The following is an 18,206-nucleotide window of genomic DNA, read 5'->3' on the forward strand; positions in this document are numbered from 1 at the left end:
TGTATAACTAGCAACAAGCGTTTATTAGTTTGCTAATGATATTTCGGTTATGTATTTATGAATAATGCTTGTGTCTCCTCACGGGGTACTTACTTATCCTCCACTTAAATTAATGAACTTTTACCGTTCAAACATCATAATCGAAATCGTTCATTCTTTTTATTTTCATCTAAGATCATATCTGCAAAAAAACATTCAATTTGGAGATCGTTTAGTCATCCATACGTGTGAAACCAATCAACAGTTTTGAAAACAAGTAACATCCTCATGGTGAACCATTTATTTGTTTTATGCATATGAATGATGGCTAAAAGATCTCTAAATTGAATAATTTTTTGCATATATGATCTTTAAATGATGATAAAGAGAATGAACGATTATGATTATGATGTTCAGATGGTAAATGTTCGTCAATCATAAGTAAATGGACAAGTAAGTTTCCATACAAAAACACAAGCATTATCTTTTATTTATTTTTTTGTTTGAGCTATAACAGTCACGACCTACATCCATTATTCTTCTTCTATTTTCCACTTCATAATTTTTATCTCAACCTTATCAAAAGTCCAAATATACGTAGGATTCCAAGTTGACCATATATCACTCCAAAGCAGGCCTATTTATACACATGTATACATTGGTTTCTACTTTTATACAACCTCAAGTCCCTAATACTGTCCACTCTAAATTCTAATTTGTTAAATTCCATCTGATTTTTGCGTATTTTTCTCTCACTGATCATACTATTAGCAGTCTTCCAGAAAAACCTCAGATTCTTCCAATATTTGAAGCACTCTACACATCATGGTTCGTTTCTCTCTCTCTCTCTCTCCCCCTCTCCCTCTCCCATTCTCTCTCATCGTTCATCTCTTTGTGTATTGGTTTTCTTATAATTGTTGGATTTCTGCAGGCCTCTGACATATTGGATGGTGTCAAATATGAAGAGGTCAGACCTAGTTCTCTATTGGGTTTTGATCTTATTTTAGAAAATACTTTTCTGTGTGTTTAGTTCTAATTAATTTTTATATATTTGCAGGAGTACATCTTAAATTCTAGAGGCATGAAGCTTTTCACATGCAGATGGCTCCCGAATAACACCAAACCCAAAGCATTAATTTTCATCTGCCATGGATACGGCATGGAATGCAGCATCACCATGAATAGTCGGTGTCAAACTTTTTTCCCCATCAAATTATAACTCTAAAAATACACAAAAGAAAACATATGTATATTATATATGTACTCCTGAAAATTAACAGGTTTCAAAATTGTCCACTTTGATCAGGCACCGCAATCAGGCTAGCCAAAGCAGGCTTTGCCATATATGGAATAGACTATGACGGTCATGGAAAATCAGCAGGCCTACAAGGTTACGTGAAGAGTTTTGATGATGTGGTGGATGACTGTACCAACCACTTCACAAACATATGTGGTTAGATTTTTTGCAATCTTGTCTCTCTAATTCAGAGTTCTTCTCTGCACATGACCTTTATTTATTTAAATCATAGATTGTTTGCCAATAAAATTAGTACATAACATGTTAACTAACATTATGTACAGAGAATTTCAACTCCTTTTTGTGCCCTTTTTTTGTCATTGGTTTTAATTTGTGATGAAAATTCAGAGAGCAAAGAGAACAAGGGAAAGATGAGGTATCTAATGGGAGAGTCAATGGGAGGAACTGTGGCTCTGCTGGTGCACAGGAAAAAGCCCGAGTTTTGGGATGGTGCGGTTTTGGTTGCGCCCATGTGTAAGGTATTTGCTTCTAATTTGTTTCCGCGTTCTTTATGGACTTCTCTCATTGGAGTTTTTTCAGCACCGGTTTCTGGTAGGTTTATTTCTTTTTATAATCTTTATTTTGTTCCTATGCAAAAATTGAATTTGGACACCAACAAAATGATTACACCTTTTCTTAAATTTTTATTATTTTAAAATTAATTTGTTGACCAAATCTCTGTGGTTTGAAGCCCTTTGAATCAGTCCAGGAAAATAGTGTTTAACCTTACCAATCTAGATAAGCCTTCTTCTTTATCGGGTGCTATTTTAGCATATGACATTTCTGTTCAACATTTTTTTTTTAATTACAAAACACAATTTTAACTGAGCTTACATCCAACTTTCTTAGCATTATTTCTTAGTTAGTGTTTGATATGTATGGTTTTTTAATCCTCGACGGATTTTCTCATTGTAACGTATTCTCTTATTAAAGTAAAATATTTTAGATGAAAACTATTTTGTTTTTTGTTGCAAGAAAGGCAAAGCGAAAAATTAGTAGGAGCCTTTCCGACCTTATTATTCTGAATAATTAAACATATTAGTAGTGTTGTAAAAGTTGTGGGAATGAATGCTTACATATTTTAACCAAAAATGAAAAGTGGGGAAAACTTAAAAATAGTAGCATTGTTGTTGTATGATATTTTTCAAAATGCACTCATTTCATTTTTCATGATTATTCACGGTTATAACTCTATACAAGGAGCATTATGTGTATGATCACAACACACACAAAAGAAAAGAGTGAATACAGTAACACCAATATCCCTTTTCTTCCTCTCTTTTTGTGTTATAGTTACGAAAATAAACAATGTGATATATTGCATCTGTTTCACTCCTATCATTAACAAGTATTATCTCTCTTACTTTTGTCTATTTATAATAAGTAGTAGCACCTCCACCTCATCCCAAATTTTCGAATCCACACACCTTTCCAAACTACTTTTGTTTTTTCCTTTGAAATCATTTAGAAATTAAACCCTTTCCTTGAAATGGAGAAATATGTATTATTCTATTTTATCTCCGTCCATACGGAAAATGTGTGGCGGTCTTTCACTTTCAAAATCTCATTATTTTAAAACTAATAATTAATATAATTTAGTTAGTGGACTTTACATTCAACTCCAAATCATGAAAGTTAAACTGAGACGTTTTCTGGTTTTCTCTTATAAAACCATTTTATTTACAGATTGCAGATGAGCTGAGGCCATCCCCATTAGTGATCACTGCTTTGACAAAGCTCTGCAAGTTCATTCCGACCTGGAAAATAATCCCAACAAATGATATTATTGATGTCGCTTTCAAAATGCCCGAAATAAGAAAACAGGTACTTGTATATTATAATTTTTTATATATAATATATTTTTTCAAATATATATCAACCAAATTAAAAATGCAGGCCATTGCTAATAATTCTAACCTAATCACAGGTTAGAGAAAACCCGTACTGCTATAAAGGCCGGCCTCGTCTCCAAACCGGCTACGAACTTTTGAGGGTCAGTTCGGATCTTGAACAGAGACTCGACGAGGTACAGCACCAAAGTGTAATTTCTTTGGCATTACTGATATACATGACCTTACGTTACGTATAATAATTTGTTTTTTGTTCTTGTCTACTTTGATTAGGTCACGTTGCCGTTCATAGTTCTCCATGGCGAAGACGATAAGGTTACCGATAAATCCGTCAGCAAACAGCTCCATGAGGTAGCCTCCAGCCATGACAAGACGTTGAAGATGTACCCGGATATGTGGCATGGACTGCTCTATGGAGAAACACCTGAAAACATTGAGGTTGTTTTTTCTGATATAATCAGTTGGTTGGATGAGAGGAGTTATTTTGGAAATGCAAGGCTGGAAGGAGAGTTAAAACGTGAAAACGACGATTTACCCCAAGTAAAAAAGTAAATCAACGAGACAGATGCAAGGGAGGAGATGGCTGGATATTATTAGTTAATTGTCTGTTTTTTTTGTAAAATTCAAATACGCTTCAGTTGTAATATTCATTATACAGAAGAAACAAAAGTTATGACAAAAGTAGCTTCAAGCCTTCAACTCCGTACGCATATAAGTTTAATTGCAGAGAACATAAATGGTAACCATTTGGTGAGTTACAAACGTTTACTAAATAGGTGGTACCTTCTTCTTTTTTTTTTTTTTTTTTTTTTTTTTTTGAAGTTTTAACAAAACACTTAATGTACTGTTCATTTTAACGAAAAATAACATTTTTACTCTAAAAAGTCACTCCTGGTACTATTCACTTACAACACATTTATATTAAAACTCAAAGTTTTCAAACCCTTTTCATTAATTTTTTTTTTTTTTTTTTTTTTTTGGACAAAGAACAAGCAAATTCATTGAATGAGAAAGGCTCAGTACAAATACAACAAACTAGCCCAATAAAGTGGAGATAGCCAAAGCCCATTCAACCAAAAAGCAGACATAACAAAAACCCAGAGCCGCAACTAGCAAATGTTGATCGCCACCGATGTCATCACCTTGCCAACGACCACAGAAGTAATCACCCGAAGAAAACCAACTCCGCGTTGAATTCAACTAAGGAATCGCACCACAAAACAACCAGCAACAAAGAAAACCCCCAACCAAAATTCGCCACCAAAACAAGCCCCTGCAAGTGGAACCAAAACCAAAACAAAAGGGAAGGGGATGGGGCTAAAGGGGCATCTAAAACACCCTCTCTTTGGGCAAAACTACAGCTCGCTTGGCCCCGAATTTATGGCATGCCGGTTGGGTGCAGAGACGTGAACTGAGGGCTGAGCTATGCTGACCAAACCAAGTACGTTGCTCTTGGCTTTGAACAGAGGTTGTGGGAGGGATGGCAAGTGGGAAGGAGGAAATGATCAAGATGGAAGATGATGAATGTTTGCGGGGTGGGGGTTGAAGGCTGGGAATTGGGTTTGTCAAGATATAAAAGATGGTAATAAACACTGAAATACAGCGAAGAATGTCGAAATTAGTGAAGAACGCTAGGAAAACTACGAAAGTGCACAGGCATAATTAAAATAAAAGAAAAAGAGAAGAGGGGAAAGGGGTTGCCAGCCAACCCCAACCCAAGGAAGGAGTCGGCAACGCTGAAGACTAGTTGGTGACTTACTCTGTGCAAGAGAGAAAAGGGAGATAGGGGCTAGGTTTTTGTTTTTTAATAGGTGATGCTATTCACTCTTTTTTACATATTATACATCTCTATTAATTTTCGGCATTCAGATCAAATGAATTGAAATAGATCAATTGACAGTAATTAACAGATGATGTATAGAAGGTAAAAATGACTGTAAAATATAAGTATGAGAATCATTTCACTTTTTTTCTGTGTTTACTAACACATCACATAGAATAAAAAAAAGGTGTACATTTTATCTTGAAATTCATAATTAAACACCTAAAAATAAACAATCAAGTCACAATTGATTCGATTCCCCTTGCTCCTTGCTCTTATATCTAAGTTCTTTGATTCTTTCGTTTCCATTTACGGTAAGTAAACACATTTCACTTTCTATTTCTACGTTTTTTTTTAAACCTCAACAGTACCATAAAATTTTAGGGGTGTGTTATCCAGACATTTTTTTTTGCTTCTTACACACCTCTTGTTAATTTATGTTCGTTGATCTTCTTCAATTCATCCGATCTGATAGTCGAAAACTAAAAAGGTGTGGAAAAAGTAAAAAAAGATGTGTGGATATCACACCTCAAATTTTATTGATATGAAAATAAAAAGTAATGAAATTATCTCAACACCCATGATTTAGTAAACCCAAGGGATGACTCTTGAATTCTAATTCCATGCAAGTAAACATGACTTTTCAGCGATGCAAATAGACTAGATGAATTCCAACACCATAAACATATGGAGCAAACAGAAAAAGAAAAAAAAAATACAACCATACATAATTCAGTGCAAGATTTCATAGAGGGTTACAAAGAAAAATACATATCTTGCTAACATTGTTCAACAGAGGATGAACCACAAAAAGGGGGAAACATTAATCTATAATTACTAATTACAACAACAGGTAACGCGGTCTAAAAGGTGCAAAGATGCATGCTGCTTCTTCCGATACACTTCGATTTAGTCTCAAGTCTCAACCATCTGCGTCTCAATTTTATCGAAACAGAAACATTCGCTCACTCCAGCAATGTCAGGAAAAGAAAATCGCAAGCATGCTTGCCCTGTTAGTGTAACTACAGTCATCATCGATCCCAGCAAAATGACACTGCGATAAACTACAGATGAACAAAATTCTAAGTTGTATCGTGTATTCATCCACTTCCAACCTTTTGACCAACACAGTGATGTTATGAGATGAATGCATGCTAAAACCAAATGGTGTGGTAAAACCAGGAAGGAACTTTTGAGCTTGTTCTTAAATGATCTTGTTTCGAATTTCCTCGAGTTTCTTCAGTATCTCTCCAGGAGTTCTATCCAACTCATCCGCAATTTTTCTCTGCAGATCCATGGGCAATGTTGGGAACTGCTCACACAGATCTCCATCAATCACATCCTGAAAAATTAGTAACAGAAATTTTAAGCTTTGTAACCTGGTCGTATTAAAAAACAAAGAACAATAAAATAGAAAGAAAAAATAAACCTATATTTTACAGTTGAATTACCTTGACTGGGAAATATGCTGATCTATAAGCCATGTGATCTCTACCACACAAAGGTGGATGCTCCTGCCTCATATACATCTCCAAGTGAGAAAAGAAGTCAACGTCATCACGGGAGGTGAACGCAAGTAATGAACCCAAGCTACCCATCACTGTTCCATAGATGATGCACTCCCCACCACCTGGAATTAGAGATGCCTTCTGCAAGCAGCTGACGACATCACCAACATGATACTGCACTATCTCCTCTACTTTGTTGGGAGCGCCATTCAACCTTCCCTGCTCCCATTTTATCCTCCCACCCGTTGGATCTTCTTCTATCTCATCTGAAACATCCTGTGGTAACCGCACAAAATAGACATTCCCAAACTTGTCCGCACCTGCCATGGTGTCAAAATCTATATGGAAGGATGCTGTAAGCCATCTTGGTACACAATCATCAGCAAAGATGTACAACTGATTCTCATCCCGCCTATACTTGCAGTAGTGGAATGACTGCCAAAGAAATTAACACCATAGGAAATATAGTTAGTCCCCTTATAGTGAACAAAGAACGGCAAGCAAGAAGAACAAGAACATGTACTTCAAACAGAAATCCACCACACAAAAAAGCACCTCACATCCAGTATGCAGAAAGCTGATATTGGGATATAACTACAGAATAAATACTACGCAATGGATGCATTACATATTACAGTAACTACGAACCCAATATACATCAGGACACTATATATGACATGTCATTGCAATTTGTACGAGGAGATATTCTAGTCTAAATTTCAACTATTTGACCCTTCCAGAAGAATGCCTTAACCAAAAAATAAAAAACCAAGCATGTATCTACTTATTTGGCCTATATAATCCAAGGTCAAAAAACTTGGTATTTTAAATGAACAACAGGATATCAGTGTACCAAAGAAAAACAATGTAAGCGTGGGAAGATACCACAGAACAGGAGCCAGGAGGCCCAATCAAATAACAAATAGATGAACGAAGACATACCTCTTGAATGTCACCTACATAAATCCGATCGCGATAGGTCTGGATTGATACAATTGTGCTGGGAAACAGCTTATTCTCACACTTCCTGAGCAACCTTTTCTTCCCCAAATCATAGAGTCTGAGCACTGGTCCAATCCCAGCTAGTAACCTTCCTTGAAACTGGCACAAGGCAAGAGGAACACCATCCACTTGTGTCTTGTGCAAAAGTTCAAGGGACTTGCCATCATCTATAAATCTATATATGTGAATATAGCCTGCTGTTACACTCTTTTTTGGCCAAAACTGCAGTCCTTTCGCTGTGCCAACAGCTAAAAGTGTACCATACTCCTTGTCATGGAAATTCACTGTACAAATACTGAATGCAGCTTCGCTATCCTGAAGCTCCAGCAGACATGTTGTGGTTGCTGTCTTGGGGTCAAGAACTCTAATGCAAGACACCCACTTGTCAGACTCTGCCTTAGGATACCCATAGTGCTCATCAGATAAGGGATCCTCCTCATCGCCACCATTTTCCATCTGCTCTACATTACCATTTCCATTTTCACCTAAACCCACAGCCTCAAAACACTCCTTTTTTGCAGCTTCACGCTCTTCTGCTGTGAATGCTCCTTGATCACTTTCAATAATTACCAAAAGCTTTCGTTTGAGTTGAACAATAAACTTTCTAGGGGTATACCTCAGTGGAATCACAGTTTCATTAAATGTTTCTCCCAATCTTTCAATAGTAAATACCCTCAAAGCATTTCCAGCAACAGAAACTACACCTTCCGAACATTGATCGGATGAAAATGAGGCAGCATATTCAAGGGTCTCATACGATAGTGGTGTTAAGAGAAAATGTCCTTGATGGATATAACCAAGCCAGGGCCGACTTGACAAGCAAAGCATAGCATGCTTGCCTCTCACACTAATAGAAAATAGCTTTGGTGCTCTTAGTCCCAAGAATCGAGAACGGGAATCAGAGAGCTGACCTGTGACCATATCCACCACAGTTCTGAATAAAATCCCGGAGCGTAAGCCAGCATTAAGGAAAAGGTTAGCAGGATGATCAGCACCATCCTCCCCACCAATTGAGGCCTGAACCTCAAGAAAGAGGAGAGATTCTGGAACTCCAGAAAGACTTTGCACACTAAGAATTTGCATACAGTCATCAGGATCCAATGACAAAATACGAATGACGCTGTCATATGAACCAACTGCAAGGAAACGAGATCTCTGTCTCCCTTCAGGTACCGGGGAAATGTCTAGACAAGCTACATCTCCAGACATTTCATGCTTCTCCACCTCCATTAACTGACCCGTCATATCAACCTCAAAATATATAAGTTCTCCTCCGCTCAGTGCAATAACTACTTGAAGTCTATTAGAGCCAACCTTTACAATCGTCCTCTTTCCAGGAGTTCTCCATTCATTAATACGTCCATCTTCCCTAATATGCCTAATTCCATTTGGGTGCACTTGCATTAGAGAATCATCACCTATCAAAGAAACTGCAAGTGATGGGGTAGTGTCAAGAAACCCACTGTCACTAACTTCTTCAACTGTCTCACCAATTGAAAGCACAAGAGTAGCATTTGCAAATGACACCACAATGTATGCATCAAATTCATCGGACACATTCTTCTTCACAGTCCAGACCGCACTCGGTACACCAGGAAGCTCTGACACAGCCATCTCACTGATAGCTAAACCAGGTCTTAATATCCTGAGGGATGAACGAGGACCCCGCCCACAAAGTGTAAATATTTGAGGTGTTTCTTCCTCAAATAGATTATTGACCTTCATATCCATTATCGGCATCAAGCTCTCAACTTGATCAATCCTAACAAGGTTCTTAAGTTTTCTGGGCTGGAAAAACAAAGGCTGGAAACCTTCTTCCGTTTCCATCAATGTAGCTGATGAAGACTCCACGTCAGGCTCTTCTCCTATTGCCTGGAACTGGTACAAAGAGTGATTCCCAAACTCTGACGCAGCAAACAAAAACCCAGATTTTAACACACACATTGAAGTTGTAACTGGAATTGTATCAAAATACTTGATTTTTAATTCTGAGACCTTATCGTTATCATGATCCAGAGTAACCTTAAATATATCTCCATACTCTGTCTGCAAAAGAAAAAAGAACATTGACTTCTGCTTGTGCATAGCTGCTGAAACTATAAGAACCCCACGCTCTGCAGGCAAATCCACACGCCTAGGAATCACAGCCCTGAGATCCGGTTTATCCTGGTTCTTATAAATCACAAAATTTTCCGCACAGACCAATACACCGCTTGGACCATCCCCACCTCCAGGAACCGTGACCAGCATATTTGCACCATTATCAACCTGATCCGACCACTTCCTCGATACGTGATTGAGCCCAAGATCAAGCTCATAGAAAGTCAAATGCTTCTGCGCCTCGTTCGCCGCCTGCCCAGTAGAGTCCTGATCAGCTTCCGCATAATCCAACTCAATGGCAGCAAACATGGGATTATCAAACCCACAATCAACCCCACAAATCGAATACACAATTGTATGCGACTTGTGCGCCTCCAAGGGCGACGAAATTGTCAACCTAGCAGAAGTATCCCTATTCAAAACGTAAACAAGCTTCTGCTTCTCACATGCCCCAACCATAACAGCCCTACCCTTAGGATCAATAGCCAAATACTGACCCGGAACTATCCTCCGACAACCCGATTTCCCGAAAGTCTCCTGGTGAATCTTATCAAACACATTCTTCTCCTTATTATACTCAAGAATCACAATCCGACCCGAATCGGACCCGACAACAATATAGTCCTTCTGAGACCCAGTGAGCCTAAACTGAGCTAACGACCTAATTGCGCCGAAAATTTCAACAGAGAGGAGAGTCTGGATCTTACCATTTTCGTCGGGGCGGAGAAGGTCGAGAACTTTGCCGCGGGCGACTACGATCTCCTGGGCCTTGCCGCCGGAGAAGTTGCCGTTGATGGCGCAGACTATGCCGGTGGCGCGCTGGAGAGTGAGGCTGTAGAGGTACATGGCATGGAAATTTGGAGCTGCCGGAAAAAGCTAGGGTTTTGGGAGGACGGTGAAGTGGGGAGTGTTGGGACCTCGCGAGGTTTAGGCCCGTTTAGGGTTTTGAATACTCAAGTAAGAGAGAGGCTGAAACTTCGTTAGAAATCGGGGATGTGGTTATAATTAAATAAACCTAATTGCACCTATAGTCCCCTTATTTATTGATATTTTCACTTTCATCAAAGTTATTTTTGTGTTTCAATTTAGTCCTTGTAGTTTCATTTGGTTAGCAACTTTAGCCCAATCTATTAATGTAATTAGAGCGATTGCAACTCTCTTTTTTGGCTTTTTAGCTAAAATGGTCATTGAGATTTACATAACTTTTCATTTTGATTTCTGAGATTTGAAATCAATAGAGTTGGTCCCTGAGTTTGTACACAATCAATCATTTTGGTCCTTGGATAAAAAATTATGTTAAATAAGGATCAAAATGACAAAATTAACCTCAATGGCTAAAATGATTGATTGTGGACAAACTTAGGAACCAATTATTTTGATTTCAAATCTCAATGACCAAAATGAGGAGTTATGCAAATCTCATTGACTATTTTAGTTAAAAATCCCTCTTTTTTTAGAAGTAAAATTGAGGACAAATTGTGCACTCTTTCATCATGAGTAACAAGTAATAACTAACATTTTGCTACAAGATACTCGAAATGAACATATTTTACTTACAAATCACCAAATTTTGTACTCTCGTCGAAGATAACATGTAATAGTTTATTTCGATCCAGTGTCATTTCCTACAAGATACTCGCAATAAACATATTTTACTTACAAATTACCATATTGATGCTATGTAGGCCACTAATTTTCTCGGAGTATAGTTCTCTCCCATTCAAATACCCTTATCTTCAATCCCCTCCTTTTTCACTTTCCTCATTTTCTCTTTATAAAAAAAGTCAACACTAAATGTTGACGTGACTTAATCGTAATCGTTCAAATAGGAGGGGATTGGAAGAGGAGAATTTGGAGAGGAGATAATCCTACTCCAATTTCTCACTACACCTAGGACGCGTTTACCAATCCTTAATCAAATTGAGAGGAATTGAATTGATGAGGAATTGGATTGAAGAGGAATTGAAATGAGGTGGAATCATAATCAGATTCCTGTTGAAGTTATTTACTAAAGCTGCCTGGAATCGGAGTAGGAATGATGCTAAGTCTATATAAATTGTTTACTAATTCACTTCAATCAAAATGAAAACTAGGTTGATTACTATATTGCCCTTACATAAATAAAATATTTTCATACTAATTAATTTAATTAAATTCTTAATTAAATTTATATAATAAAATTCATCTATATAAAAATATATAAATAGGTTTTATTTATTTATTAAAAGATGGCATAATGAGTGTCAAATAAAGGGCAATGTTGGTATAATAAGAAACAAGTGAGGGCATAATTGGTAAAAGAAATCCATTCCGAATTCCTCAAGTGTCAAGGAACCTCCTTCATGTAGGGAGTCCAATTCCTTCAAAATTAGGAGTCGGATTCCTTAATGCGTGTGGACCTCATATGTATTTTGATTCTCCAAGATTACGTAAATAAAGATGTATACCGTAATTGGAATCCAATTTCGTAAATTGATCCGATTACAGGTACGTAAACATGCCACTAGAGGTGATTACAAACTCGTTACAAATGATAATTGCACTTAAAAGTTTAGTAAGCGCAAAAGGATGGATTGCTCTGGCAATAAGAGCTTTTCTCTTTAATCAACTGTATTTCGGTTCAATTCCTCCTTTTAGTATAGATTAGTTCATAATTGCTTAAAGAAGGTTAAAGTAAGAGCTTGTCTTAATTGTCTGAATATATTAAGATCCACAACTAACCATTACCAATGCAACCACCCCATGTAACCAAATCCACTCATCACCTCTTCCTCGTATGCATGACAAATAAACTACAAACGAAGTAGCTACACACATAATATGTAGAATGAAAATGGCCAAGCACCTTTCCTTCCTAGCCATGTCCTTATTAATCCTCCTACTCACCACCGCCACGATCCACCCGTCCACCGCCGCTCGAAGCCTCGGCAGTTCAACCCCAACACACCCTCACAACCACCACAAAATCACATTCCTAATGAGAAATGTTCTCAATGTAACCCACCCCTCATCATCCATGTCCAAACCTTCAACCACTAAAGTGACTAGCCAGCTTCCCTTCTCAAAACCAATAGGCCTGCTTCCTCCCAACGGAGGAGTCCCCCTCCCTGAAACAATCCCCGCCACACAAACCCTAGATTTATCCGGTGTCGGACTATTTTTTCCTGCAAGGGCTACACTCCAAGAACTGGAACTTGGGATTGTAACCCTGATTGACGAGGACATCTTTGAAAGCTCAGGGTATTCTGGTCCACAAATCATTGGAAAAGCACAAGGGATTTTTGTTGCAAGTTCTGAAGATGGGAGCAGTCACATGATGGCTATGGCTGCACATTTCGCCAATAGCAGATTTAAGGACGGGTTAAGATTTTTTGGGGTGCACCGGACGGACGTGGATGAGCGGGACGGGTCTCATGTTGCTGTCATTGGTGGGATTGGGAAGTATGAGGGTGCAAATGGCTATGCAACTGTTAGTGCAGTAAATAATGCAGGGTCTAATTCTATTTGGGAAGAAGAAAACAAGCTTCTTAGGCTCAATATTTACCTCAGCTAGTAGCTCGAAACCTTGTTATGTCGAAACGTCAAAATTATGTGTTTTAGGGCCACTATCTCGTTGCCGCATATGCCTCCAAAATCTTAAGGCCGGCCTGGCTTATTATGTATAAGATCCTGCTTGAGGGGCAGTTAATTTTCATTTTTCTTTTTTAAAAAGAACTATATAATTGTAGATTTCTGATTTATTACGATTTTATATTCCAAATTACGAAGAGGATGATAATATACAACTATTTTTCCAATGAATAATTTATAAACTTCATTTTGGTGGATGAAAAAGGTGGAGCAGATTGAAACACAAATCTGGAATAATAGCTAGAAACCATCATTACTGAACTTATTTTTAAGTTCAATTATGTCGAAACGTCACACGAAAACATGCTACCGATGGATTTCTGCAGTTTTCTGTTCAAGTATGATCAACCTGAGGACTAAATCTAATGACCCCAGTTTTCCAATTTTCGAACAGCTTTGTAGAAATCGAAAGAACAGAGAACTGGGTTAATATAACTCCACTTCACAGAACTTGACCAATTGTTGTACCCTAATGAACTTGATGCGGTCCTTGTCCCCAAAGGAATCATCAAATTTTACCACATCTATCACATTTCATTTTAATTTCTCCTCTTCAAACTGGGAATAATGGTGAGTTATTTGACCCCAATTAATTGAAATAGAAGAGGATCAAGTATGTCCGACCCCTTACTCGAAAGTATGTTTTTTCATTTGAAGTATATCTTCTTTTATTTATTACTCATCCGTCATAAAAAAGATATATCTCCGATTGTAGGGCAGATTCTCTTCACGACACAGATACATTGTAACATAAAATTATACACATGTACATTGTGACATGAAATTATACGTTAAGTGGTTACAGTAGTTATTTAGTAATTGGGTGTGATGTGGTTATACTTACTCAAAATTGCCTCAGGTTAAATCTCCTAAAGGTTAAATCAAAATTCCAGGCTGAGATGGGCAGCACCTAATATGCACATATACCAGCACCATCTTAACTACTAAAAAATGGCACCAATTCCATTTGATGAAGGGAGTTGGTTTTTCAACCAAAAACATCCTGCTAAGAAAAAAGGGTGCACCAACTCCATCTCTTCCTACAACTCCAATACAAACTATAAATAACAACACAAATCTTTTCATTTCTCAGACACAAGTCACAACTTACTTAAGTCAAAGATTCAATACAAAACCCTTCATTTCTTCACAATCTCACAACCCAAAAATGGCAGAGTCCCTCAAATCGCTCAAGGCCACACTCTACATCTTGCTCCTAGCCATCACCCTTGGATTTGCCGGCTCAGCTAGGATCATCGACGAGGTGCAACCCGAAGCATCCAATCCTCTTCCGACAACTGTCCCTACCACGAACCCTCTGCCAAGTGGCCATATCCCTATCATCACCCCCGCCACCCCAACTGCCGATGACAATGTCGACGACGCTGACGCACCAATCCCTGAGACTGACGCCCCGCCAGAAGCTGACGTGGTGCCTCCTGTAGTCCCTCCTGTCACAACCGTCCCACAAGCTAACTCACCACTACCAGAGACACACGACGAACCTGCCATAGTGCCAACACCGGTTGCTAATGTGGCACCCGTAGCAACACCTGCCGTTCCAGTCACCACACCCGTGGCAGGTCCTGTCACCACATCGCTAACCGGGCCCACCGCGGCCGCCAGAACGGAAACCCCGCATTTGTCCTTTTTCATGCACGACATCCTAGGAGGATCCCACCCATCAGTCAGAGTGGTGACCGGCCTCATCGCCAACACAGTCCTCAACCCCGCATTCTCCAAACCCAACAACAACATCTTCCCCGTCAGCGGTGGAACCCCCCTAACCAACAACAACATCAATGGCTTCCTCAACAACAACAACAACATCCCCAACATCGCCGGCCTCAGTGGCCTGACCAACTCCCAATCCAGCACGGTCATCCAGAACAGCGGCAACAACAACATCGTCAACGGCGGCAGCAACCAGCCCTTCGTCACTGCCGGCCAGCTCCCCAACGGAGCCACCCTCCAGAAGCTCATGTTCGGCTCGGTGACCGTGATCGACGACGACCTGACCGAAGGACACGAGCTTGGGTCTGCCGTGCTCGGCAAGGCACAGGGTTTTTACATGGCTAGCTCGCTGGACGGGAACAGCCACACCATGGCTTTTACTGTGTTGCTGCACGCAGGTGAACATGATGTGGAGGACACCATTAGCCTCTTTGGGGTCCACCGTACAGCGTCTCCGGTGTCCCACATTGCTGTGATTGGTGGGACTGGGAAGTACGAGAATGCGAACGGGTACGCCGCCATAGAGAGCCTGCACCAGGTGGACCAGCACACGACTGATGGGGTGGATACCATTATGCAGATCAGCGTTTACCTTTCTGAATAGAAAGTGTTGGTATGTTTTTATTTCCCAGTTAGGGTTGTGAGATGCTTCACAATTTCAATGTGCATTTGATGTATTTTCTATGTGTGTCTTTTAATTGAATGAAAAATGAAAACTTTGTTATTAAAATGTTTGATCAGACTCGTTTCTTGTTCTTTTATTTGAGCGATATTCTACTTTAATTTAATCTAAACTAATGAGAAAGCATATCCGCTCTAGCCAAAACGACTACCCCAGATACAGATTTGTTTTTTGTTCAACCAAAGAAAATAATCAACTATTAAGGCAGAGTATCTATGATTCTATATCATCACTTTTTCTCTGCTTTGCAAACTTCTAAGGTTGAATCAATAGACACCATTATTTTCTCAGTTGATTGATTCAAGTTCATATCGTAATATATTCGTAGCCCATTCCTTCAACTTGTAGGAGACTCATGTTTTTGACAGATTTCGTAGAATCCAATGTCTAATCGATTAGTTAACATGTCGGTTACCCTTTTCTGAAACGCGGGGAGAAAAAAAATCAATGGCTTATCAGATTATCTATCGAGCAATCAAACAGGTTCAAGATATACCATAGTCCATATTACTACTTGCTAGACCTTTTATGCAGACTTGAGGGCAGTGAAAACTTGTCAATATGTAACATTTGTTCCTTACCAATATTTGCACCAGTTGAATTAAAAGTGAAATGCCAAAATTGTGCTGGTTTAGAAAGTAAAGTTTTATGCAATGACGACTTACGATTGCCTTAAATGGATCAGCTTTTCTGCATTTTTCAACAAGATAGCGAACGGAAGCAGACTTGTCCATAGAAATTACATACATCACTCAACCCAATCAGGTGCCTAACAGTATCTATGTAAGACGAGTTGTTTCTCAATTCTTAGATGGTAGTTATAACTTGTTTGATGGGAGAAATTGATCGGCAATGAATTACAGATCAGGTGCTCCAAGCCAGGAAAAACCCTACAAAGATAACAAATAATTGGAGATTATAGACCGTGCTAATCAGTTCTCCGTTTTCATAACAATATGCACCATTGTAGTAACGTTTGTAGGAGATGCCCTGTATGCTTTTACTCTCCTAGAACAATTACTCAGATTGTATACGCGTATTGCTCATATGGACTGATTTTGCACTCCACGTGAACTGATTTTCCATTCGAAAAGAAGTTAGGATATAAACTTGCAATCGTGTGTTAGGTTCAGAAATTTCAATTTGCGCACTGTTACTGAAAATAAATTGTAACCATTTCATTTCTCTAAAATAACGAGCAATAGAATACAAACAAATCTTTCTTCAAAAAGCCTGCATCAGCAAACTTGATCGCTCTTTCTGCAGACCTTGCAAACAAACTTGAAACACAAATGCTCTCAATCACACGTACAATCAGTAAGTGACATAAACAGTGAACTCCAACAGCGTCTCCGCCCCATGAGTTTGCTGATTGGAAGCCGGGAAGGTCTTAACCAACGCAAAACCTTTAGCATTGACATACTTTCCGGTGCCACCCATAATGGCCAAGTGAGACTCTGACACAGCTGTACGGTGAACCCCAAAGAAGCTAAGAGTGTCAGTGTAACTCCCACTTTGGAACATAGCAGTGAAAGCCATAGTCTGACTAGTACCGTCCCCAGAGCTCACTACATAAAAACCTTGTGCCTTGCCAACCAAGCCAGAGCTAAGCTCATGCCCTTCAGTCAACTCGTCATCAAATACACTCATTGTTCCGAACATGAGATTTTGGAGCGCGGAGGAGCCTGGCAGGAGCTGCCCACCATTTATCGGAAAGTTTCCAAACCCACCACCATTTCTGTTGCTGTTTTGTCCGACGTTTGGTGTTGTTCCACTAAGCCCTGTGAGAAATGGGATGTTATTGTTGTTTATGAGACCGCCGTTGTTGTTGTTCTGGGGTACTCCGTTGTTGAATGGTAGAATTGCCCCGCTGGGCTTGGCAAATGGGAATTGACCGTTGACTGCAGGGTTGTTGACTATCCCTGTGATGGCTCGGGCAGTGGGGTTTGATCCTCCGAGGATGTCGTGCACAAAGAAGATCAAGGCAGGGTGGTCGGCAGCATTTGCAATTGTTGCAGTACTAGTAGCTGCTGCAGGTGTAGCTAGTGCAGCATTTGTGACAGGTGTATCAAACATGTCGGACACCATTGGGGGAACTACCGGAACTTGTGGCTCGTCCTCGAGAATTCGCGCTGAAGCAGCAGAGAAAATGGTGAGAGTAAGAAATAGGAGGTCGGCAGTGGCCTTGGCAGAGAGAGAGAGAAAATTTTGTGAGCTTCCATGTTATTTGAGAGGGGAATAAAATATGGGAGTCGAAATTGTTTTTCTTTCGGGTCTCGATTCAAGGATTGAAGGGATGTTTGTGTCTGTGTGGATGTGGTATATGTATAGATTGAGCTTCTGAAAGGAGTTGTTCAAATGGAGTTAGTGCTAATCTTTCCTAATAAGTGTTTTGGTTAGGCTGCTAAAGTAAAGTTTGACTCCAAAAGAGGAAGGATTTGGATAAGGCCACAGAGGTTTAGGTCACCTAACAAAAGATCCTAGCCTTCACAAGGCTCGGATTATCGTTTGATATTTCCAGGAAATCGGCTTCTAATGTCGATTCTTAAAGGAGGATGAACAAGTACTCCTCGGACTTTCATGAAGTCGTCTATAATTATAT

At 39.3% G+C, this 18,206-nt stretch overlaps 5 protein-coding genes across 5 annotated transcripts; 3 read left to right on the plus strand and 2 right to left on the minus strand.

Annotated features, from left to right (window-relative positions):
* The first annotated feature begins 526 nt into the window (after positions 1-526).
* LOC137734768 (caffeoylshikimate esterase) lies at positions 527-3,825 on the plus strand. The gene is made up of 8 exons (XM_068474053.2): positions 527-807; positions 911-946; positions 1,037-1,163; positions 1,286-1,432; positions 1,625-1,755; positions 2,963-3,100; positions 3,204-3,302; positions 3,400-3,825. Exons 1-8 carry the CDS (start codon positions 805-807, stop codon positions 3,676-3,678), a joined length of 960 nt encoding a protein of 319 aa, XP_068330154.1. The 5' UTR covers positions 527-804; the 3' UTR covers positions 3,679-3,825.
* A 1,828-nt stretch (positions 3,826-5,653) lies between these two features.
* LOC137734162 (spliceosome-associated protein 130 A) lies at positions 5,654-10,549 on the minus strand. Its single transcript, XM_068473472.2, has 3 exons — positions 7,399-10,549; positions 6,400-6,891; positions 5,654-6,290 (listed from the first exon to the last, which is right to left on the minus strand). Exons 1-3 carry the CDS (start codon positions 10,402-10,404, stop codon positions 6,153-6,155), a joined length of 3,636 nt encoding a protein of 1,211 aa, XP_068329573.1. The 5' UTR covers positions 10,405-10,549; the 3' UTR covers positions 5,654-6,152.
* Positions 10,550-12,394: 1,845 nt separating this feature from the next.
* On the plus strand, positions 12,395-13,236 carry LOC137734423 (dirigent protein 9-like). The gene has a single exon (XM_068473697.2). It carries the CDS (start codon positions 12,419-12,421, stop codon positions 13,109-13,111), a length of 693 nt encoding a protein of 230 aa, XP_068329798.2. The 5' UTR covers positions 12,395-12,418; the 3' UTR covers positions 13,112-13,236.
* A 1,064-nt stretch (positions 13,237-14,300) lies between these two features.
* LOC137733317 (dirigent protein 24-like) lies at positions 14,301-15,652 on the plus strand. The gene has a single exon (XM_068472475.2). The coding sequence runs from the start codon at positions 14,357-14,359 to the stop codon at positions 15,524-15,526; it is 1,170 nt and encodes a 389-aa protein (XP_068328576.1). The 5' UTR covers positions 14,301-14,356; the 3' UTR covers positions 15,527-15,652.
* Positions 15,653-16,794: 1,142 nt separating this feature from the next.
* Positions 16,795-18,101, minus strand: LOC137733425 (dirigent protein 10-like). The gene has a single exon (XM_088697794.1). The coding sequence runs from the start codon at positions 17,690-17,692 to the stop codon at positions 16,919-16,921; it is 774 nt and encodes a 257-aa protein (XP_088553920.1). The 5' UTR covers positions 17,693-18,101; the 3' UTR covers positions 16,795-16,918.
* Between the last annotated feature and the right edge of the window lie 105 nt (positions 18,102-18,206).

This window comes from Pyrus communis, chromosome 7, assembly GCF_041283825.1.
Source record: "Pyrus communis isolate YQ-2024b chromosome 7, ASM4128382v1, whole genome shotgun sequence".
NCBI classification, from domain to species: Eukaryota; Viridiplantae; Streptophyta; class Magnoliopsida; order Rosales; family Rosaceae; genus Pyrus; species Pyrus communis.